The sequence below is a fragment of the Pangasianodon hypophthalmus genome, chromosome 12 (genome assembly GCF_027358585.1).
Source record: "Pangasianodon hypophthalmus isolate fPanHyp1 chromosome 12, fPanHyp1.pri, whole genome shotgun sequence".
Lineage (NCBI taxonomy): Eukaryota > Metazoa > Chordata > Actinopteri > Siluriformes > Pangasiidae > Pangasianodon > Pangasianodon hypophthalmus.
This window is the reverse complement of record NC_069721.1, coordinates 11,156,919-11,180,977: the sequence shown is the minus strand read 5'-3', so window position 1 is coordinate 11,180,977 and position 24,059 is coordinate 11,156,919. Positions and strand designations below refer to the sequence as shown.

Sequence of the window (24,059 nt, the reverse complement as noted above, 5' to 3'; positions counted from 1 at the left end):
TTGCATGGTTGTTGGTGCCAAATGAGTTCATTCAAGTTTTTCAGAACCTCGTGGTATTTTCACACACAACAGTCTCTAGGGTTTACACAGAATTGTGCGAAAAACAAAAAAACATCCAGGAAGAAGCAGTTCTGTGGCCAGAAATGCCTTATTGCCGAGAGAGGTCAGAGGGGAATTGGCAGACTGGTTTGAGCTGACAGGAAGTCAGTGGTAATTCACATAACCACTCTTTACAACCGTGCTGAACAGGAAAGCATCTCAGAATTCAGAACACGTTGATTCGTGAGGTGGATGGGCTACAACAGCAGAAGACCACATCAGGTTCCACTACTATCAGCCAAGAACAGGAATCTAAGGCTACAGTGAACACACACTCACTGTACCGGTTAAGGTTGGATCTTTAATACAGGACAGGTCTATCACTGGCTGATTGTAGGATAATTGCATGAATGAGCAGGGGCACAGCTGTTCAAGTTGATTTTCTCCTGCATGAAAATCCCAGGACATCAGCAGTTATAGAAATACTCAAAGTAGTCCATCTGACACCAACAATCATGCCATGGTCAAAATCAATGAGATCACATTTTTCCCCCCATTCTCAGGTTTGACGTGTTCATTATCTGAAAATGCTGGCCTGTATCTGTATGATTTTATGCATTGCACTGCTACTGCATGATTGGCTGGTTAGATAATGAATGAATAGGTGTACCTATTAAGTTACACCTAGGTGTTCCTAGCTGCTCAGTGGGTGTATATATATATATATATATATATATATATATATATATATATATATATATATATATATATATATACACACACACACACACACACACACACACTATATGGCCTAAACTTTCTGGACACCTGACCATCAGGATGTCTTTGTATACTGTAGCATTACCATTTCCTTTCCCTGGAAGTAAGGGGCCCAAACATGTTCCAGCATGACAGTGCAACTGTGCACAAAGCGAGGTCCACAATGCCATGATTTGCCAAGGTTGGATTGGAAGAACTTGAGTGGCCTGTGCAGACCCTGACCTCAACCCCACTGAACACATTTGTTATGAATTGGAATGTAGACTGTTTCCCCAGGCTTCCTTGCCTGACATCTGTGCCTGACCTCTCTAATGCTGTAGTGGCTGAATGGGCAAATCCCCACAGTCACGCTCCAAAATCTGGAATGGCAAGGGGTTTTCAAGAAGTACACATTGGTGTGATGATTAGGTGTCCACAAACTGTCATATACTGTTTTTTAGTAAGACCTCATGCCTTGTGGATGGGGTTATCCTGATAGAGGCCACACTCATCAGGATAGAAATGTTTAAAGATGATCAGTCAGAATAACTTTGTAGTGATTTGAAGTGACACTTCTCTCTAAGGGAACAAGTGAACATAAACCATGCCAGCAATTTTCCTTTCATTTGTCTAGCTTAAAAATGTGTGCAGTTGCATATATTAGCAGTTTTCCAATAGGTGACATGCTAAAGATTTGTAGAGGTTATTTTTTCCCAACATACATCATAAATATCATATAGTTTGATCAGTGCATTATTCAAGACCATTTTCTTAAGCATACAGATTGATCAGGTTAGTTGATGAATTGATGTGGGAGTAGCAAATGGAAAATTCAAATAAATGTGTTCTTTATAAAAAAAAAGTGCTTTGAGTGTAGTTGTTTTTCTTATTGACAATGCTGTGATGTGGCCTGATGAAAACGTAGTATAATGAACTTGTAATGAACAGTAGTAAAGTACAATTTAATAGCTACCTCTCTTTAAAATGGGTTGCAGCCAAAAGATACACAACAGCTGCTAAATTTAAAAAAAAAAAGGCTTAAAAATTAATTTTCACAGAAGTTCACACTTATAAGTGGAAAACATGCATTTACTATAAACTAAGAAAAGTATCTAAACATTTCAAAAGGCTTCAAAAAGAATACTACATAAAAAGGCAAAACAATAGTTATTGATAGTTAAATATAGATTATTTACAATATTCTGCACATGAACATAGAACAAACATTTCATAGGTTACAGGTATGTACTAAGGTTGTCTACAGTAGCAAGGTGAAAGTATTCAGGCTGCTCACTGTCAATCAGCTCTGAGTGACCTCTGAGCTTCCTTTGACGTGCTGAAAGTGTCTTTCTCTTCTCAAGACCTGGAGACCTCTGCTCCAGACAACTCTTTATCATCTCCGCCAGGTGTTGCTGCAGACGCTGGAAGTTTTCACTACCATCAGCAGTGGAAGAGTACAGCAGATTAGCTACACTTGTAATTCGTTCAACTTCAATAATAATACACAAAACTTCACAGTTAGTTTCTGAGCACTTTAACGGGATGAAAGTGAGAATACAGCAGACAAGAAAACTTACTCATCATCAACAGACAAGAAGATTTACTCTATATCTTTTATGTACAGGGTGTCCCAAAAGTCTCCATACACAGGGGAAATTAATACTTTTTAGCAAAAGGTCTTCCAAAATTTTTCATACTTAGTATATATATATTTTCAGATAGCCTTTAAGAATGCCTTTGACAAAAGAAGAACATACTGAAATCATTCTCTTGGCTGGATTGGGAAGCTGTCGCAAGGTTGCGATGGATTTTAACAGGAAATTCAAAAAGACCGAGAAGTGGACATCCACGAACATCCATTGACGGAGACACAACCGATGTGGTGCTGGCATACATAGTCCCCTATGTATGGAGACTTTTGGGACACCCTATACTGTGAGTAGCTGCACGGTAATAAATCTCAGAAACATTAGCTATCTGACCATGTAGTTTTGTAATGTGGAATTGCAAATAATCATATTTTTAACATGAAATGCTAGCTACAGTGAAGCCCGTATAATAGCCTGGGGTAGTGTATAACATCTGAATAACCCCTTGTGTGTACACATGCATGTTAAGCTATTCCAACAAGTTCATGAAATAAGTTTGCAAAAATACTGCTGTCTTTCAACGTTGGTTCATAGAACCAGTTTCATACATAACTATTTCACATTGAATAAATGAACTTTATTTGACTGAGACAGCTGAATATTATTGTTTGATAAATGCTAAAAAACATGTTTTGTGTGTGTGTGTGTGTGTCTATATATATATGTATGTGTGTATATATATTTTGTGTGTATGTTTGTGTGTATATATATAGACACACACACACACAAAATATATATATATATATATATATATATATATATATATATATATATATATATATATATATATATATAGGTGCAAATAATTAAGAAAAGATGTGTGACTCACGCTGTTGGGGGTATAGGCAGGTTGTAGTTTTGTCCAGTAGCTCCTGTTAACCAGTATGTAGTCTCTTTGCCTTTACCCTAATGATGAAAATGGTAATGGCATAAAAAATAAAGGTGTAATCGTAAAAAGAAATACTTGTTTTTCTGTAGATGCATTCACTTATGTGATCTACATTCACAAATTCTATTTTTTTAAAAACAGGCATACCTTTAAATATGTCTCTCCACGCTTCATATATTCAAACTTGCAGTCAGCCCGCTCGATAACGTTGATTGTTGACTGACTTACATGGATTCTCAAGGCTATATCATGGACAATGAATAGCAATCTATAATCAATCTGCCAGACAATTTTTAACACTGCAATTGGAATGCTAGGAATTTCTGTGTGGAACTGATACAAATAAGTGAGCATTGGAGCTTAAGAAATACAGAACAGAATAATGTAATAGAGAAAGTAAATAATGCATTTAGTTATGGTTTACTGGTGATACTTACGTAATCCTGTAGACTCCATGCGAGAGGCAGTGTTCACTGTGTCTCCAAACAGACAGTATCTGGGCATCTTCAGCCCCACGACACCTGCAGCACAAGGGCCTTTGCATACAAGAAGTAGTAGTTATTTAATTTAAATGAACACTAGCTAAATCAGAACTTTTGTGAAGAGTCAGAACAGTCAGAAGTCAGAACCTCTGTATAATTCAATTTGTACATTTAAAATGAAGTATTAACTAACTTTTACTTTTGAACCTACAGGGTGTCCCAAAAGTCTCCATGCATAGGTGAGTATGTGTGCCAGCACTACGTTGGTTGTGCCTTCGTCAGTGGATGTTCGTGGACGTCCCCTTCTTGGTTGGTCTGTAACACGTCCAGTCTTTTTGAATTTGTTAAAAAGTTTGGCAACAGTGTCACGTGCGTGTTTGTGTGTGATGTGCTTGCCATGTTTCCTGTTAAGTCCTTGACAATCTTGCGACAGCTTCCCGATCCAGCCAATGATTTCCATACTTTCTTATTTTGTCAAAGGCTAAATGAAAAAATTATATAACATAAACTAAGTATGAAAATCTTTGGAAGACATTTTGCTAGTGTTAATTTTCCCTCTGTATGGAGACTTGTGGGACAACCTGTATCTTTCTTCTGAAAGAAACAACAACAATATCAGTAATCACCTGCTGGCTGCTCTGCTGTATGTGAAGTAAATTTTATTTGTATTCATTTATTTAATTGTAATGGCTGTGTTTAAAATATTCTAGAAATATTGGAGAAAATATTTGTTCTTTCTACGGTCCTCATCCTGATCATGATTATACCTATTAACGCTCATGGTCATACATGCATATTTCTGAGCCTTTCATTTTTTTCCTAAATCATTTTGCAATTACAATATGCAATTCTGCACCCAAGCAGAAAGCTTCTGCAAAAGCTGCACATAAGCATCCATGTATATTCAGTGTACTTAATTTATCATATATACAGTACCACTATTTACTCCACTAAATCTGGTTATCTTCAGTTCTACAACTTTGTATTCGTATGCACACCCCACATATATGCCACCTTCCCTCAGCCTGCTCCTGTAACAAAAATACCACCCTGGGCCCTGCACACCACTTAAGACAGCCCTGCTGTGTGTGTAAGATGTCTGAACAATACCTGAGTGCACCCCTATACGGATCCATACAGGCAAGCCAGGTAGGTGGCGCAACTCAAAAGTGCCCATGAAGGAAAGGATGTCCAGCGCCATATGGCAAATATCCATCACATGTCTGTCTCCATTCCGCCGTGGGAGACCAGACACCACCATGTACGCATCGCCAATTGTCTCTACCTGAATCAGAATCAGGCAAAGAGATAATGTCATACGGTATTTACTGAAGCACAAAATGGGTTGTACACAAATACTGTTTGACGTGATATAGATTCATCTGCAGAGGCACCTTGTAGACATCATGATGGTCGAGGATGCTGTCGAAGTTTTTGTAAATGTCATTGAGCATGTCCACCACCTCCATGGGTGTGCTGTAGTGGCAAAGGGTGGTGAAACCCACAATATCACTAAAGTAGATAGTGACCTCATCAAACAGCTCAGGCTCCACAATGCCAGTCTCCTTCAGAGAGCGTACAACTGGCCTGTAGTACACACATGATTTTAGCTCAAGACTGTGTCATAAACTTTACACAGCTACATCTACACATAAAATACTGAAATAGTAAGGCACACTATATCTGAAATAGAGGAAATGTATCATTTTATGTGTTCTGAACATCTAAGCACAGTCAAGCTCTACAGTGTTGGACCTTACCCTGGAAGAAGCATGAAGTTGAGATTGTCCGCTCTATCTCTCTCTGCCTTGTACAGAGCTGTGCGCTCTTCCACCAGGTGCTCTAGGTTACGGGAATACATCTGTAGCCGCCGAATCAGATTCCCCATGTAACTCTCATTGGCCTGGTTGTGTAGACTATGACAAAATTTAAAAACATGTTTGTAAAACTACATCAACATAGTAATATATAGTAATCCTAATTTAGCAGAATAATCACCAGTTACTTTCTTTCATTATGCAATCAGGGCTGGAATGTGAAATACTATGCCTGGCTATACAGTAATGCATGGACTGTAAACTACAAAACTTCTACCTCTACCTCTTTTTCACCATTACACATTAAAATAGTTACTATTTGTTATAATGTCTTTCTGCACTATGTGCACTGCCTTACTTCCTGTATTGCAGTGTCTACTGTCTTGCACTACCTTTAGTAATGCATCTGCCTCGTCCTGTCTCTTATTTTGTATTTAAAGTTTGTTTCAGGAGAAAGAACAGTTGTTACCTGACAATCTTTCCTAAAGTGCTTTCAATCTTTTTGAAATCTGGTCTTTTCTCCGGGTCTTCATCCCAACAGGATTTGATAAGCAAGTACACCTGAAAGCATGGATTATGGACAGAAGACAAAGTACAAGGTAGGTCTTTTTTGTTTGCCCTGGCATTTATCATAAATGTATTAAAATAACATAATGAATTACATAACATAAGATACACAAACACACATATGCATACACCCTCACACACCTCCAATTCTTTTTCACTTGCAGTTTCATAATTTAGGTCAGGCCTGAAAAAACAAAGCGTTCGGGGATACTGCACACGGTCCAACTTTTCTGTTCAAAGAAAAGGATGTTTATATATATATATATAGTAATATTTAAGAATGTGTTAAAAATAAACATTTTCCTCTACCATGTTATTTGCCAGAGGGAAGTCAACTACTACAACCTCACTGAAACTGAATACAATATGGACAAATCTAACTAGCAAATCTAACCACTAGTTCTCCAGCAGGGGTCAGTATGTGCATGATTGAGGTATAGCTTATACAGTCTCACCAGCTTTGTCGGAACAAGCCTTGGTGTAGAATATGCACTTTCTCAGCATGATTTCCTGTGCAATTATGGCAAAACTATAAACATCTCCCTTCTGAGAAATGCCCTCCTTTCGTAAGTGCTCTGGAGCAGTCCACAGATCTGTGACAAAGAAAACATTTCTAGTTGGGGAAGAAATAACGTTCTGGTTGATGTAAATACAACAGCTGAGGAACCCTTACCTCTGTCTGGACTGAGGATAGTATTAAAACCAAAGCCAGTAATTTTCACTACCATACGATTATCAATGACACAGTTGGTGGACTTCAGATGGCCATGGACTTCAATGTTGCTTGAGTGAAGATAGGACATGCCCTGCATGGCACTATATTAAAGACTTTATGCTACTCAAAACATCCAAAAAATATGAACTCAAACAAAAAATAAGTGTCAGCATACCTTTGCAATGTCATACATGACAGAGATTTTGAACTCCCAGTCCATGAAGGTCTCCTCTGGGTATGAAATCCTATCATTAAGTACGTACTGAAAGAATACAGACATCAAAAATATGTGTAAATCAGAACTGAACCCGTGTATGGTCAACTTTAAGGTCATGTGATTTGTGCTGCTCTACGCACCCTCAGAGATCCTCGCTCTCCATACTCAAACACTCCAAGAACCTCATTCTCAATCTTTACTGTACCGTAGAATTTTATTAGGTTGTAATAATCGATTTGTAATAGCTGAAAAGAAAGTAGACCAAAGCGCATTTCAAAATAATAGTTAAGAGATTTTGAGATTTATTTCAGCTTTTATTTACTATATCATATTTTCAGTGGATCAAAACACTTTTAGTGGGTTTACATAAATTCTGTTAGTATTTGGTGACATTGCCTTTTAATTGCTTAACTTGAATAAAACACTTGGGATAGCCTTCCACAAGCTTCTCAAAGTTGGAACTGCCAATATTTCCTGAAAGAACTCCTGTAACTCAGTCAGGTTTGTGGGCCTCCTTGGTCAGACTCACTTTTTCAGTTCAATCCACAAATTTTCTATGAGATTCAGGGCAGGGCTTTGTGATGGCCACCTCAATACTTTCACTTTGAAGGTATGCTTAGGAACATTGTCCTGATGGAAGACCCAGCTGGAACCAAGTTTTAACTTTCCGGCTGATGTCTTGAGATTTTGCTTCAGTATTTGTAGATAATCCTCCCTCCTCATAATGCCATCTATTTTTTGAAGTGCACCAGTCCCTTTTCCAGCAAACCACCACCACAACATCATGCTTCACAGTTGGAATGGTGTTTTTTGAATTAAATCCTCATCCGTTTTTCTCCATACATAGTGCTGATCATTATGTCCAAGCAGTTCTATTTTGGGAACACTCCTCCAAAAGTTTGGTGGCCACCTGCAAACTTCAGTCTTTTTTTTTTTTTATGTCGGTCTTAGAGTTGGGGATTTTTTACTTTCATGCAAGCTTTCAGACCATGGCATTGTAGGTTTCCTAATGGTGGATGTACATATTTTATACTTGATATCTCCAACTCCTTCCCAGTTCCTTTGTTGCTTTGTTTGTTTGTACACATGCTCATGGTTTCTGGAAATTGCCCCTAAGGAGGAACCGGACTTGTGGAGTTCCACAATAAATTTTTCGGAGGTCTTGGCTGAGTTGTTTGGATTTTCCCATGGTATCATGGGCAGAAATACACTGGCTCTAAGGGTAGGCCCTTTTTGCAGCCAAAGCACTCCCAGTTATCTCATAAATGTGACAATTAGCCAATCAGAAGCTTCTAAATGTCATTACTAATCAATTTCTAGACTTCCAGACTGGTTTAAGAAACAGTAAACTTGGACGTAAAATTTAATTGTATGTAAAATTTTAACCCACTGGAATTCTGGTATAGTGAATTAAAGTCTTGCCAAAAGAATTGCCAAAAGAAATGTATGGAAATATGAAATGTGTGGAGTGGAAAAACTGATATTGAATATCTTTAGCCTAGGTGTACATACAACTTTTGGAAAGTGGATGTAGCAAATGGAGTCCAAAGCATCATGAAGAGAAAAAAAAGGATATGTTTGCTTACTGCATTAAGTGCTATTCTCTGTCTTTCACTGAAGTAGCCATCAGAGTGCTTCAGCTCTTTAAGGATTACAATCTACAACAAAAAACATGCAGTTATGTTGAAATAATTTTTTTCCTGAATAGGCAAGGTGATGAGATAGCTGCTAGAAGAATGACAAAGCACCTTTTTATCATAGCGTGCCCGGCGAATCTTCTGACTCGTATCCTTCCAGGCATCCTCATCAATCTGATGAACCAGATAGAGTATAATTATTAATAGTCTATTACCTCTAAATTAATTTGATTAAATGTGGTTAAATGGACTGAGTAGCTGTTTCTTGATGGATTATATGAACATACAGATGGATGAACAGATCAGAACTGAAACCTGATACTGTAAACACATAGTTGATTTATAATCATTTCATGGTATATCTATAACTACTTGGCTGTTGTGTTTCAATGTATTAACAAATGTGGCCCAGTGGAAAGGTACAAAGAAATTTTCAGTGTAAAAAAACTCTGTGAAAACCACTTCTGAAAAGCACTTTGAAACAAATCATGTCTCATACAGTCATGTCTTTATACAGTGTTGTGTCCATTCCAATGTCAAAATGACTAGAGCAAAGAAAATTTATCAAGGTACAAAAAGATTCAAAGGCATAAGAGACAAACATCACCTTTAGAGACACCATATTTCTCTCACTGGACTCTAAAGGGGTAATGAGCTCTACAGGGATGTGGGACCATCGCTTCTGTTTACGGCGATATGACCTGTTCTGCCTGGGAAAGCAGAAAGCATATAATTCTTTGTGCTCTCCAAACACAGTTAAAACACTAAGTGGACAAGGAAATAATAAAATGTGACAGCAGGGAGGAACTATGTTGATAATCTCTGACGTTCTTACCAGTAAAAGACAAACGCAACTGTGGCTATCACTACCAATACCAGCGAGCCCAGTGATATGACAATGATATTCTGCACACTCAGACCTGAACATAAATAAAGTGAGTTAGAAATCATTGTTAAAGAGCCTGTGAATGATAACATTCAATAAACATTCTGTAAATAATAACAATTTTGCTGTTTAAGCATGGTTAAGTTAAAATGAGAATTCATTCTTTGTACCTACTATACGTATGACTTAATGTACATAACCTTAACACTACTGAATGTCATGCCACCAGTGTCAAACTGCTAAAAGCAAAAGCAACTAAAACAGAAAAGCCATAGCACCTCTGTTATCAGCATGAGGCCGATCTTCAGGAAGTTGCTTTCGAGGCCAGATGAATGAAGGATTGATGTCTACCAGTGTTGTTTTATTATTGCTGGTGTCAAACTCATACAGAACTTTGTACTGATGGACAGAAAGGGGAACTTAAGCTTTTATGTCTGATAACACAAATTGATTGCAACCAGTTACTAAGGTACTGTGTGCTCTCTGTCAGTATTAGAGTACTGGCTTTATAAATGATTCCCACATTTCCATAATCTCACTAGCAAATAAATCTTGTGTATTCATTTGGAATAGTTGAAGATTTATTGGTTACCTCATTGTTGGTGTTGGTGTAAATCAGTGAAAACACCACATCTCTGTCCCCATGCTCATCTAACCTATAATCTCCTGCAATACCTGTGATCATAAACATATAATTTTCACACAGGTTTATTTTTACATTATGATTTTACTAACTGTAACTGTGACTTAATTAGGAAGTCAATAGGATTTTAAGTCTCTATTATGTTAACCTTTAAATGACTCATTTCTGAAATATTTAACGTTGACACCATCTACATCCAAGACAGGAATCTGCCAAATTTCCCTCATCACCCGCCCGAACAACAGCACCGCATCATGATATGCGGCGATATAATCATTCATCTATAGATAGCAAAACAAAAGAACAGACATGAAGAAACAGGTACAACAAGACATGTAAAACATCCATATATGAAAACTTTTTGGCATATGGACTGGCAACAAAAATTGTTTAATTACTCTATTAAGTACAAAGCACACATATGTGTGATAAAGAAGTACAGAATTACAGTACTGAAGCTGAAAAAGAAAAGCAGCAAAACCCCTGACCGTGTTATTGCTTATGGTGTAATTCCTCGTATTGGGCATTGTCAGAACCAAGACATTCTTCATAGCATCATTGGATGGTTCAAGGTAATATCTGTCACTAAAAAGAGATATATGACAATATTTAGTTTCCTGTGTTATTCCCCATGAGCACACTGACAAAGATTAAGACTCAAAAGGAAGAATAAGACAAAAAAGTAAACAGCAGTGATTGGTGGATGACTGACTTGTACAGATCAATGAGAATAAAGGCAATTTGAGCATCAGCGTCCAGAGAGCCATTCTTCAATTCCATAATGTCATCAGGAGTTCCGCATAAAATAAACACTGTGGGGGAAGCAGACACTGGTTAATGATGGACAAACATTTGCCCTTTTAAAAGAGAAGGCAAGAAAATAAAACAGAAACATGGAATGTTTCCTTACAGTTACTTTCTCTATCATTTTTTAATGCAGCACTGAACTCTTCTTCTTTTCGGAGCACCACTCTTTTCTCAACACTGGAAGCAAAGGAGCCTGAGTCAACCTCAAGGGCATTCATGTACCTAGTCAAAAGGAAAAAAGTAATATCTCATTAGCTTTTAAGCTGATACATTCACTGTTAAAGCACAAATAACTAAACACATTTTCAGGTCAACTTTGCATGAACTGAAATAAACCTCCCCCCAAGGTCTAGCTTATTTCATGCAAAGAACATTTCAGGTAACTCACCAAAAGCAATCCTCTGTGTTATTGTTTTTTTTGTAGATGTATGTCTTATTCCATGAATGCTTAATACTGTCAGAGACTTTCCAGAAGTTGATAAAGAAGTTGGAGACCTTGCGAGCTGGAGGCAGTAGGCGCGTCAGGTTAGCCTTGTAGTCACAGGACAGGCCAAAACTCCCCGCTGAGATGATTGGCATATTGAGTTCTAGACCAACATCAAGACTGCCAAAGACCAGGTAACACATACAACAAAAGCAAATATTTTCATGAGAAGAAAGGATTTGCAAACTGTAGCAGATCTTTATAGAACTTGCATAAAAAATGTTACTAATGTGATAGGCATGGAGACAACACTAGGCACAACACAGTTTCAACAGTAATAGTAATAGAATGCCTTTCCATTAAAGAGCGCAGGGCTACATGGCAAGTCTAGCCATTTTCAAGTCACTAATTTCAAGCAAATGGCCATATTAAGAATTGAGTTAAGTGCACAGTGAAGATGTTATTCCAAAATTGTGCACTTAGGCATTCAGACTTCAAATGTAACTATAAACATCAAGATAGGATCAGCCCCCTGTTCAGTTGCACCCTGCACCTTACCAAATGGACTATCATACACGCACCTCATACTAATTAGATTAATAAGCACTGTCACTTTAAACACTACACTTTGCACTGACACTTTATCACTACTTGACACTTTACTCTACTGCCGCTTTGTCACTACTTGCACTGCTTCATTATACTGTGAAACCTTTGTATTGTTAACAGTTCTTATTGAATACGGGTTCTCTTATTCAGACTGTAAATTGACTTTTGCTATTGTGTATTGTTTATTTTTATTAGTCTTCCTGCCTTGTTCCTTACTGTATATTTTTTGTATTTTTATTGTCTTTGTAATTTATTGTTTGTTGCCCTTCTACCCCATCTTTCTCATGAGGAAAAAACTAAATAAGAATTTCATTGTACCAAAGGATGTATGACAATAGAGATCTTGAATCTTGATCTAAAACACTATTTAAAAATTGCATAGGAGTTACTCATACAGGGTGGATTTTGAGTAAAACAGAGGCATGTCTGAGTTATGCCCGATTCAGAACTTGAACTATAGTGCATTTTCTGGCTTGATATTGCCTCAAGTGAGGAACAAGTGTTAAGTCCATCACCACTGTCTGACAGTTTCTTGTAACCACAATATGTCATGCAGAAAGTCATCTTCTGGCCTGTAAATGCTCTCACAAAACTATGGAATGCCATTTGAGGCCAATATTAAATACATAAATATGACCTTTTTAAGTAATAGCTATCGTCCCTTTAAAGTGCAAGAAAAGCTTTTTTCTTCTCACAGAGAACATTGGTGAAGACAGCATCTGAATTGGGTACCTTATCTGGAGGACTAAATTTTTTACTGATACAAATTTTGAATAACACTTAAAGTGAGCTGTAAGCATAGCAAATGAATGCTCTGTCAGCTTATCCTTCAACCTGTCGGCATGTTTTCTTTACAGGAGAACACATTGAATTAAAAACATTGGAATTATCTTGTTAATTCTTGACTATTGACAATTCAAAACAGCAAATTAAAAGTTATATAAAAGCTATTATATACATGCATACATTTAAATTTCATGACCGCAGTTTACTATCTTATGGCTTCATAAAATTTTGAAATGTAAATAATTTTGTGCACATGTAAAATAATAAGATGAGCTGAATCAAGTGCTATTTTATAAGCTTCGGAATAATGAAGGTGGAAACCATATTGTTGAATCAAATTTTAACCAAATAGTATATGCACAATATACTACACTCTTGTTAAATGTTTATTCAATTCATGCCATCTTTTCATTCATATTAGTCATTTTTAATTTCGGATCTTGCTTTTATGTTACATCAAATTACAACTGAAAGCAAAGAAAGAAGCCATTTCCTTCTTCAGTCCGCATTTTACATCCCTAATTTTTTTTCGGGTTCAAAGCCAAGTATTTGTGTTTAAAGTCTAAAGTCTAGACACTATTGAAACCAGTCTCAGACACTTCTACTCAAGAAAAATCTGGCATCCTCAGAGTCATGAACTACCTGCAGGTGATTTGCATAATCTGAATGGGGAGCCCAGAGAATTGTCTTAAGTAGGTGTGCAACAGAAGTCTGAATACATTTCCCCACATAAATAATGACAGAGAATTTGGACTTAAGTGACCAACTCTGAATATGGTCCAAAGTTAGGAATCTCTGTCTAACTCACTCCACCAGTTGGAAGGTTGCATAGGTACAGGATGGTCCCAGCAGAACACAGCCAACCGTTCCTGAGGTCTACAACAGAATGTTAGCTATGAATTTTACCGGTGTGAACAGATTGATGACCATGTCTCAAAGTTAGTATGATCTGAAATGAACTCTCACCTTAAGGTCTATCAGAATCTCTACACCCCCACAGGTGCTGCTGCTACAGCCTTTATGTCGGTAATAAACAGTTTGGAACCCATTGTAGGTGGCAGTCAGATTGCGAGTCACATCTAAAAAAAAACACAGCACCACTGAAATTATTGAAAAAAAAACAAAAAACATGGCCTTAACTGTGTAAATTCTTTTATTTTGATAATGTCTGAGTCTAGTCACAGGTAATGCACCTTCACCAGAATATCTCCCAAAAAGTTATGAGTTGATATTAGACTTCACTCTGGGCATGACTTATTTGATTGACAAGCTTTTAATGTATCACGATGTTCAATGATTTGACAATAAAAGGTGTCCCAAAAGTCTCCATACATAGGGGAAATTAACACTTTTAGCAAAATGTGATTTATATAAACAAAACTTCCTCTACCATTTCTACCATGCCATTTCTTTGTAGATACACACAGAGTCATCTTTCCCACTCATGATAAACTCATGTTAACACATCTGGTGTTGTGCATGTAATTACATGTCCATGGCAACCTTGCGACAGCTTCCCAATCCAGCCACGAGAATGATTTCAATATGTTCTTCTTTTGTCAAAGGTATTCTTAAAGGCTATCTGAAAATATTATATAATATAAACTAAGTATGAAAAATTTTGGAAGACAATTTGCTAAAAAGTGTTAATTTCCCCTATGCAAGGAGACTTTTGGGACACCCTGTAGTTATTAAGTAATAGTATATAGCTAGCAAAAATCAGACATATTTTTAGGGTTCATATAGCTGTTTGAAAAAACTACAAACAGAAAAATTATGTAGTTGCCACCCAGAGCCACCAGAACAGTTTCAAAGCCCCCTAGCATAGATTTTACAAGTCTCTGAAACTTTACTGGAGCAATGAACACTATTCTTCTAAAAGATATTCCCTAATTTGGTGTTCTAAGAAATGTGCTAATCCTACATGATACTGAGACACTAGTGCATGCTTTCATAACCTCTGCACTGGACTATTGTAATGTGTTGCTGGATAGGGGAAATATCATCATGGAAGAGACTAGTTAAATCAAGATAGAAAGTTTCATCACAGAATAAAGGTGATTAGTCAGAATAACGTCGCAGTGACCCTTCCCTGGGGGACAAGTCGCTCCAATAGCATAACAGGCCCAACAGTTTTTCCTTTAACTTTTTATCCATCTGTACATATTAAATTATAAAAAATATATGATGTCAATTTTTTAAGGAACTGTTTAAATTTGTGCTTTATTGGAGCTATGTACAAAAGTTAAGTCATTATACAATGCAGATACCATTTGCTACTAATCATATTTGTGGCTATACAGCAGTTTTATCCCATTCAGCTGGGTAGCAGTTCCAACAAACTAAGTACTAGTAAGTTAACAGATCCATGGCCATTTTTAGTTTCAAACCATTATATAATATCCGCTCCCTGCTAAAGAGACACTTAAGACAAAATAAAAAGATACATCTGATCATAATTATCCACTGTTATATTAGTTTTATTGTGGTTATTGTTATTATTAAATTATTTGAATTACAAATGTACTGGTCACTTTATTTGAAAAGATTTTTTATTCAAACCTCAAAACCAGGTACTGCACTTCGCTATAGTGACCAAATTAGACAGAATAAAATCTGTATAAGGACAAAATTATCTCCAGATAATATTTGAAAATGTTAATCATTGATGTGGTTCACCAAACTACAATGACTAGGGACCTATAAGGACCACACTGGAATATATATAGACGGCTGACTGTGTGTAGGCTATTTGTTCACCAATATTAAAATTTTGTAGAATACCTAGACTTCTGCTGGTCATAATTATTTACAAGGAGAAAAAACCCACTGTATTTGTAGTTGATCTCTGCATCGAATTCAATCGCTTTCATCACCGCTGGTTGAACGAAGTTCATACTCCAGGGGGACATGCCGTCCTGCAGCAACACCACATTCATCAGGTACATACTGTTTAGGCAAGACTGGATCATTAAGTGACGACTCGGAAGAGTCCACAACAAGCACACAAAAAGCCAGTAACGCATTATTCATTACCAGCTGTTACAACACGATTGCGTTGAAAAAATAAATGATCCACTCCTTTCTTAAAAAAAAGTCTAAATTAACTCGAATGTCCCCAAACTGTCTTCACAGGATTTAGCACAGTGTCATATTTGTAGGAAACAGGCCTAGATATAAGTCTTTTGAGGGTTAATAGCATAAGGGGCTGAATAAAAGATTTAAAAATGAGCAAAAAAATTCAGCCAAAAAAACATCTACAACCTAATGCCAGTTTAGTCCACTCTGTGTCAGGTTTATCATCGAATATTAGCCTAGTCCAAGGACAAAAGACAAAACAAAAGGAAAAAAACACGCCGTAAAAAAAACGTTGACAGTCACAGCGAGTTGTTTGTGCTCTCTGAGACACCTGCTTGTTAATGAACTACAGAGCGAGAAAGAGCTTGCGCAGTAATAAACCAGCTCTCTGTCTGAAGAGAGACTTGCTCAGATAAGAGCACAGCTCTCTGTTTGAACATATATACCTGTTCCCATCTGCTCATTTAGTGCAGCAGCACCACTGGCTATCCAATTACAGTGTAACAACTATAGAGTGACACCCAGGAACCTGCTGGTGTGATCTGGCAGTGAATACAGACCCAGACTGTGATTTATTCTGCCAGATATTACCTGGTTTGTAGTGAGAACTCAGCTCATCTGGATTGATGTTTGTAATTTTGACTTTTTTTTTTTTAATAATTAGTATTCCTATATTAATTAGTTAACCTTCTATATGCAAGCACATAACATCACTAAAATGCTATAGAACTGTCCCAGGATATTTGAAACATGCTTCCCCAATTTTCTACTGTTTTGTAAAGTGGGATAATGTAAAAACTTAATTAATCTTAATCTTAATTTTTTTAAATTGAACTAAAACATTATTTCACCTTTGTTTGTCTTTGTTTATAGATGCCATTTCATTAGATATATTAGAAAGTAGTAATACATATTTATAAAGTTTGCAAAAAACTTTTCATCATAGCTTGACCTGTCCTGCCTATCTGTGATATTAAATCTGTGATGTCATGTGATTTTGATACTTGAGTCAACTTAATTTCTTTGCCAATGACTGCAACCCAGCCTTGCAGTTCTGAGGTAAACACAACTGCTAGTTTAGTGCAGTTCTTTAGAAGGCAAAGACCACTGAAGAAACAAATGGTTAAAAAAAGAGATAACTGTCTGACCGTATCATTTAACAGGACATTTTTGAGTCCCCTTTTGATGCTCATGCACAACTTGATGTTTTCGTTTTTGTTGTACATGCTAGGATAAGTCATTTATAAAATATGGGAAAATGTCATTTAGGAGGCTACAAAAACATAAACCTGGTGTGGGTTTTTTGAATAGTCACATACATAATAAATGGAACACAGATTTTTATAAGTGGCAGATATAAATTAACATGGACTTTGACTATTGTGAATTTTAATGTGTTCATTTTGACATGCCTTAATTTATTGCCTCATATAAACCTTTCTTACATTATATTTAACTTATAATATTTGTCCTTATTTTAAAAACTTGGTAGAAAAAATATAGCAGCAAAGTAAGAAGACAATGAAGCTCAAAGTGCAAAGGTTGATGTGCTATGAAACTACTGTGTTGTTGATTAATGAACTGTCATAAAATCATATATGGGCTGCTTATCTTGCTAGGTGAACACAGCTTCTGAAAACAAGACAAAACTGATGAATTTGTTACAATCAAGTGGATATATAATGTACTAGTTTACAAATACAGTTGTATGCAAACACTTGGGCACGGCCAACCAAACTGGATTTTTTTATTTTTTAGGTGAAAAGACACAAATGATGCAGCAAACTATTTTTAGAAATATTTTTTTTCTGCATATGTTAATGCACAGTTATTATTATATTTGATTTGATTTAATTACATTTGATGATTGTAAAAAAATATATATATTATTATGGCATGTGCAAAAGTCTGGACACCCTTCCAGACTTGCAGTGCTCTATACTGCAGCATTGCTTGCGTAAGCCTTACCTGCAACATCATCACAAAAGTGAATGTCTGATGTATACAAAAAATCTAGATAAGCCAGAGGCATTTTGAAAACAAGTGCTATGGATTGATGAATTAAAAAATGGAACTCTTTCAATCACTGACTAAAAACCATTGAAAATCTGTAAGTATCTGAGTATAAAATAACCATACAATGTTACCAAATTTCACCCACAGTTTCAGTATTCAACAGTTATATCGTCAGTGTATCTGAATGATCAAACTCATTTATAGTCAGACAACTGTAAATTCAAACAACCATTTTTATTACATTCAAACAACCATTTTTATTACATTGTAGACAGTAAAATTACAGTTACGCTGAAGGTGGGAAAGAAGTGAATTTGAGTGGGGTATTCAGTCAAATACCCATTGTTTATTTAATGTTCTTAAACTGCACACAGTTTGTTACAGATGAAGACACTGACAATGCAATGCCAATAAACTGCTTTTCACTAATGAACAGCCCATTATCAGATGGATGAGGTTTGTGAGTATTTCCAATGTTCTTAACAAAAAACAATTCTCTATTTTGAGCAGGGGTGGACAATATTTGAGTAGTTGTACTTCATTACTATACTTAAGTATTATTTTGATGCATTTATACTTGATTGTTGTTGAAACTGAGTATTTCTACCCTTACCTCATTACATTTTCATGACAAAGACTTATTTTTTACTCCTTACATTTTTAGTTAGACCTTCAAAGTACCTGTTATAAACCTCGTCCTTCTCATGTTACACAATGTAGTTAGAGGTATAGCTAACCATGTGCGTCTGAATATGGATAATCCATTGCACTGAGGAACTTGAGGATGTGCACCCTGGCTCTAGTAGTAGGAACTACTTAACTTTCACTTGATTACATTTTTTGGCAGGATACTTCCACTTTTAATTGAGTAAGATTGTGACACATTATCTATATTTTCACTTAAGTATAATTTCTCAGTACTTTGTCCACTCCTGTGAGGTAAGGTAATTAAATTTTTCACTTACAGAAATTTGACATTTGTTCTATAATTATTAAGAGTATAATTATCACTTATCATTCAAAAGACACTAACATTAGTTGTTGGTAGTATGTAATTACAATGCACCAAAATAATGAAATCAACTACGCCCTAATAAATAAATAAATAAATAAATAAATACAGACAGACAGACAGACAGACAGAAAAGTCAATGCTAACCAGATGGAGGGTTTATGTTTTTATGTTACTTCTACTGCCATTTTAAAAGCTCAGTCAGACCTGCCAAACTAACTTCTAACTCCATTTAGTTAGACCACCTTCCAATACTAGTTTATAGCACATATTTGCCAAGCTAAAGACCTGGAAGTTACACAACCCCAAATCCACCCATAACCTACTTACACATAACCCACCCATAACCTACTTACACATAACCATTTCAAGCTTATGTTAGTAAATATATTTTTTTAAAGTCTTCAACTATTTTGTAACATTGAATTTTCCTTCTCAATGTCAGAATTTGTCCTGCCCAAACTTCTGTTCTTCATTCTAGCAAGTGTAAATGTCAGAGCTATGAGCTGATAACTTGTCCAGACCATGTCTCATGCTTTGTTCCTGGTGTAAGGTTAGTGATTACCACCTCTACTGCCTGGAACTTCAGATTCTTCGGTGGAACAGGGCACACTTTGTAGGTCACTTCATCCCCCTCCACTGGTACATATTCACCCTCAATGCTGATAAAAAGAAGGATGCATATTATCCTTTAATATTCAGATATTGGCACACACTGCATTACACAAAGAGTGCCCCACTGACTTTTATGTTTTACAAAATCATACTTATGTGTTATTCTAGAGTCCAATGCAGCACACTTGATAACTCCTCTGACAGAGTACTCACTCTGATATGTGAACAAATATGTCCTCTCCTCCATGAGTAGGTCGGATGAAACCATGTCCTTGGGATCTAGAGAAGTTCTTGCAGACTCCCTTGAAAACTGGTCCAGACCTGGACCTCACAGTACTGACAAGACAGAGACAAAGTTTGAGAAAAGTGAGTCGAGGATACATATTACTGAAGGCAAAACAAAATTCTGTCACGCATTTAGAGAGACGGCACAGTCAAAACTGCTCCAGCACCCAAGTTTCATTACATTTCTCTAACATAAAGAGTTTTGCTCTGACTTACGCTGAGTAGGAGCGATTGCGCTTTGTGGGAAGTGGACTATGTGGCTCCCCAGCTTGTGGCGGTTTCCTCTCCCAGACATGACTGCCCCCTCTCAGAAAAGGGAAAGAGAGTGGGAGGGGAGCATGGGGTTTGTGCAGCAGGGGATCAGATGATGATGAAGTGTCTGAATCAGTCATCGTTCAGAGGAGTCTGAGCCCTCTGAACCTGCAGGCTTCACTGGCTGGAGACTAACCAGGTGGGCCACAAAGGAGTAGATTCAGTAGCAGAATAGCACTGCTGAGATGCACAAATTAATCAACTTAATAGAGTGTAGATAACAATCCAGCATCAGTTACAATGTGAGCAAGCAGCAGTTATGATGATAAACACTTACTAGAAAGTTTAATAACTCATTGCTCATTTTATCAGGCACATGATATTTGTGCTGACTGTAGCTCATCTCCTGTTATACATCATAGCACTCTGTCCATCGCCACCACAGCACCTTGTTTGTCCACCTTGTAGGTGTGCGGTTACAGCTCATATTTTTCATGCATAGTGTTTCTATAGGCCTTCATCAGTGGTCATACTGCAGGACTGCTGTTGGCACACTATTCCCTACCCAGCAAAGATACTGAGGTGTTTAAGAATTCCAGCAAAGAAGTGTACATGACTCCAATCAGTGCCATGCAGACTATCATGTTAGCATCACAGAGAATACACAAAGTAGAGATGGGCTGACAAATGTGCATAGCAACAGAGCAGTGCCGGCTGGTGTTTTTTAAAATAAAGGAAGCACATGTCTTTTACTGAAGTATGTATCTGTATCATGTGTTATCTGTTTCATGTGTTGGTCTCTGTTCATGAGGAAAAGCAATCAAAAGACTTCCAAAATCAGGTCAACAATATTAACAGTGTTTGCCAGCTAAGTTGCTAACTAACTAGCTCAATTTCACTGAAGGTGGTGACATATGAGCCTGATAAAAGAACCAATGAGTACAGCTAGAAGATAGGTGCACCTGTAAATATACAGTATATTCCTGTATTTTCACACAGTGAAAGCTCAAGGAATAAACAAGTAGTCTAACGAAAATGCTCTGAAACCTGAATATATGTCATTTTTATAAACTGTGGACATTAAATGTGTAACATGAGCTGGAGCACCAACATCATGATGTTGCACCACAGAGCTCTCAGTAATGAAGTGTGGCTCTGAAGAGGTGTCATTTTTGCTCTCCAGAAAAACTGGTCGTAAAGGGTGATTATCTCCAAGTCAGAATGTATTTCCTCCTTTTTGTACATAGACTTAATGAAACAAGCACATGCACAGAGCAACACACGGAACCTAATTCTCATGAGTCTACCTCCACCGTTTGTTATAGCATGTTTCATTTTCATAGCCCGTGTGGTTGACACAGTTCACACACTGTAAAACGAGTAGCGACATAAAAACATACCGCTAGCTCTAGGCTAACACCACAAGCTTTCCTTTCCCTTGTAAACATGAACGCGTTATAAAACCAGCATGGCGTTTTATTTAAAACGGTATGTAGAGCAGGAATTGACCTGACTACCGCCGAAGCTCTCGCTTACCCTATTTTCAAAATGTCCGCGGGTGTAATAGGTCTATTCTTCACTCTGCTGCCATGTTTATCTGAAGCTGATCCATGAGCGACACACAGCTGTTTGTTCATATAGAAAACACAAACCCCAGCAGAGCTTACCGAATGATGTGCTGAAGGAGGAGGAGGAGGTCTGGATGTGCCTTTTCTAGGAAAAAAATAATAAATAAAACGTACACTCATTCCCTCATAGGGGGGTTAGATATGACCCATCGGCTATTCAGTTAAGTTTGATTTGTATAGCGCTTTTGATAATAGACATTGTCACAAAGCAGCTTCACAGACGCCTGGTTGTAGATTTAGCCTATTTACATCCCTAATAAGCAAGCCAGATGCGACAAAGGGTAGGAAAAACTCCCTGAGACGACAAGAGGAAGAAACCTTGAGTGCAGACTGAAAACCCATCCTCTTCTAGGGAACACTGGGTAGTGGGATCATAAATCATTCCTCTTCCATATTTGTATACTATAAAGTCAAACAGTGGGTATTAAGGGTGCTCAAAGGATGTCCAGCAACAGCATCATGGTCTTTATGATTACAGCAGCAGGTCTTAGGTACAAGTCTGCAGTATCCAGCTGAGCTTATCCACTGAAGAAGGGTGAGACTTGGGCATAAACTGTTCTTGGGAAGTGCAATCTTTAGGCGATCCAATAATATGTATTCCAAAAGGTTATCCAAAAAATGATAATAGAAACCCTTTCCTTTTCATTTAAAGGACACCATTTTTGCAAACTAAAACCACGTATAACTACAGAACCTATATGCAACCACACAACCTACATTACCTTTCCCAGTGTGTGTTAACTTTATGAAGACTATCATTTAGGTGTGTTCAGTAGATGTGAGGTGCATAGCACAAATAACGAGTCAAATAAGATTCAGGTATACAGAAATAACTGGGGAAAATAGTTATTTGCTTACACATTGCTCACTGATCAGTGAGAACATTAAAACCACCTGCATGGCACCAAGATATTAGCAGCAGATCCTTTAAATCCTGTAAGTTGCAAGTTGGGGCCTCCATGGATCAGACTTGTTTGTCCAGCACATCCCACAAATGCTTGGTTGGATTGAGATCTGGGGAATTTCGAGGCTAAGTCAACACTTTGAACTCTTTGTCATGTTCCTCAAACCATTCCTGAACAAGTGTGACAGGGAGCATTATCCTGCTGAAAGAGGCCACTGCCATTAGGGAATACCGTTGCCATGAAAGGGTGTACCTGATCTGCAACAATGTTTAGGTAGGTGGTATGTGTCAAATTAACATCCACATGAATGGCAGCACCCAAGGTTTCAGAACATTGCCCAGAGCATCACACTGCCTCCCCCGGCTTGGACCACTTTTGGTAGGTACTATCCACTGCATGCCGGGAACAAACCAAAAGACCTGCCGTTTTGGAGATGCTCTGACCCAGTTGTCTAGCCATCACAATTTGGCCCTTGTCAAAGTCACTCAGATCCGTATACTTACCCATTTTTCCTGCTTCCAACACATCAACTTCGAGAATTGACTGTTCACTTGCTGCCTAATATCCCACCCCTTGACAAGTGCCATTGTAAGGAGATAAACAATGTTATTCACCTATCAGTGGTTTTAATGGTATGGCTGATTGGTGTGTATATAGAAACAAGGCACTATATATTTTTATATCTTTTCTCACCTAAATGTACATAAATATCCTTATAGTCTGTGTGACTATACATTATTTGGCAATTTTGATAATTAACAGCTCTATCTTGCTGAAAAATCCAGCTTGGCCTGAACACCAGCTGTCAAGTGATTTTCCAGCTTCCTCATGACTTGACTAAATTGATCAATAAATGTTTGAGATTTTCTAAATGTCTTAAATCTTGAGTTAATTTATTGAAAAGACCTTCATTATCTAGATTTAGTAGCGGTAATTCAGAAACTGTTTTTGGTGTACCAGTTTGATGGCCTGTGTTTTTGGCAGTTGGTAGCTGATCAGAGCAAGCTGATTTTTTCAGCAGGGTAGCTATTACAGTGCTAGATGGACTTTGTTTCTAAGCATATAGAAGAATGATGCTAAAGAGAAAAACAATTGCAAAAGTGCTTTTACTCCTATTGCCCACTGTAAGAATCATGTGTGGGAGTTGCTCAAGCCTAGTTTTATGGATTGTAGCTGCAGTAGCAAGAAAGTACTGCCATCCATTCTGAATCAACTGCGCCATCAGGGTACGCTATGGTAACACAGTCACACTGAAAGCAGTCAGCAGTTACTGCAATAGGAGTTAATCAATTATACAAGTTAATGTTTTTACACATTTAAAGCTATAGAGTAAAGAAACAGT

At 37.3% G+C, this 24,059-nt stretch overlaps 2 protein-coding genes across 8 annotated transcripts; both read right to left on the bottom strand.

Moving 5' to 3' along the window:
* Positions 1 to 1,155: 1,155 nt before the first annotated feature.
* Positions 1,156 to 16,419, bottom strand: gucy2cb (guanylate cyclase 2Cb). 2 transcript variants are annotated; one of them, XM_053238831.1, is made up of 27 exons: positions 15,757 to 16,419; positions 13,893 to 14,005; positions 13,735 to 13,802; positions 11,496 to 11,711; positions 11,211 to 11,329; positions 11,013 to 11,112; positions 10,789 to 10,885; positions 10,449 to 10,581; positions 10,250 to 10,332; positions 9,936 to 10,056; positions 9,607 to 9,691; positions 9,379 to 9,481; positions 8,883 to 8,945; positions 8,721 to 8,792; positions 7,275 to 7,379; positions 7,093 to 7,179; positions 6,876 to 7,008; positions 6,658 to 6,795; positions 6,344 to 6,432; positions 6,105 to 6,196; positions 5,579 to 5,734; positions 5,213 to 5,405; positions 4,929 to 5,103; positions 3,774 to 3,872; positions 3,484 to 3,578; positions 3,277 to 3,353; positions 1,156 to 2,232 (listed from the first exon to the last, which is right to left on the bottom strand). In XM_053238831.1, exons 1-27 carry the CDS (start codon positions 15,950 to 15,952, stop codon positions 2,034 to 2,036), a joined length of 3,207 nt encoding a protein of 1,068 aa, XP_053094806.1. In that variant the 5' UTR covers positions 15,953 to 16,419; the 3' UTR covers positions 1,156 to 2,033. The 2 variants fall into 2 exon arrangements, with proteins under 2 accessions (XP_053094806.1, XP_053094807.1); XM_053238832.1 differs by lacking the exons at positions 13,735 to 13,802; positions 15,757 to 16,419.
* A 1,816-nt stretch (positions 16,420 to 18,235) lies between these two features.
* Positions 18,236 to 23,921, bottom strand: csdc2a (cold shock domain containing C2, RNA binding a). Of its 6 annotated transcripts, none has more exons than XM_026914744.3 (4): positions 21,852 to 23,921; positions 20,149 to 20,424; positions 19,861 to 19,983; positions 18,236 to 19,694 (listed from the first exon to the last, which is right to left on the bottom strand). In XM_026914744.3, the coding sequence occupies exons 2-4, from the start codon at positions 20,322 to 20,324 to the stop codon at positions 19,532 to 19,534; spliced, it is 462 nt and encodes a 153-aa protein (XP_026770545.1). In that variant the 5' UTR covers positions 20,325 to 20,424; positions 21,852 to 23,921; the 3' UTR covers positions 18,236 to 19,531. The 6 variants fall into 6 exon arrangements, with proteins under 6 accessions (XP_026770545.1, XP_026770548.1, XP_034164974.1 ...); XM_026914747.3 differs by having other exon boundaries at positions 20,149 to 20,421; XM_034309083.2 differs by having other exon boundaries at positions 20,149 to 20,375.
* Between the last annotated feature and the right edge of the window lie 138 nt (positions 23,922 to 24,059).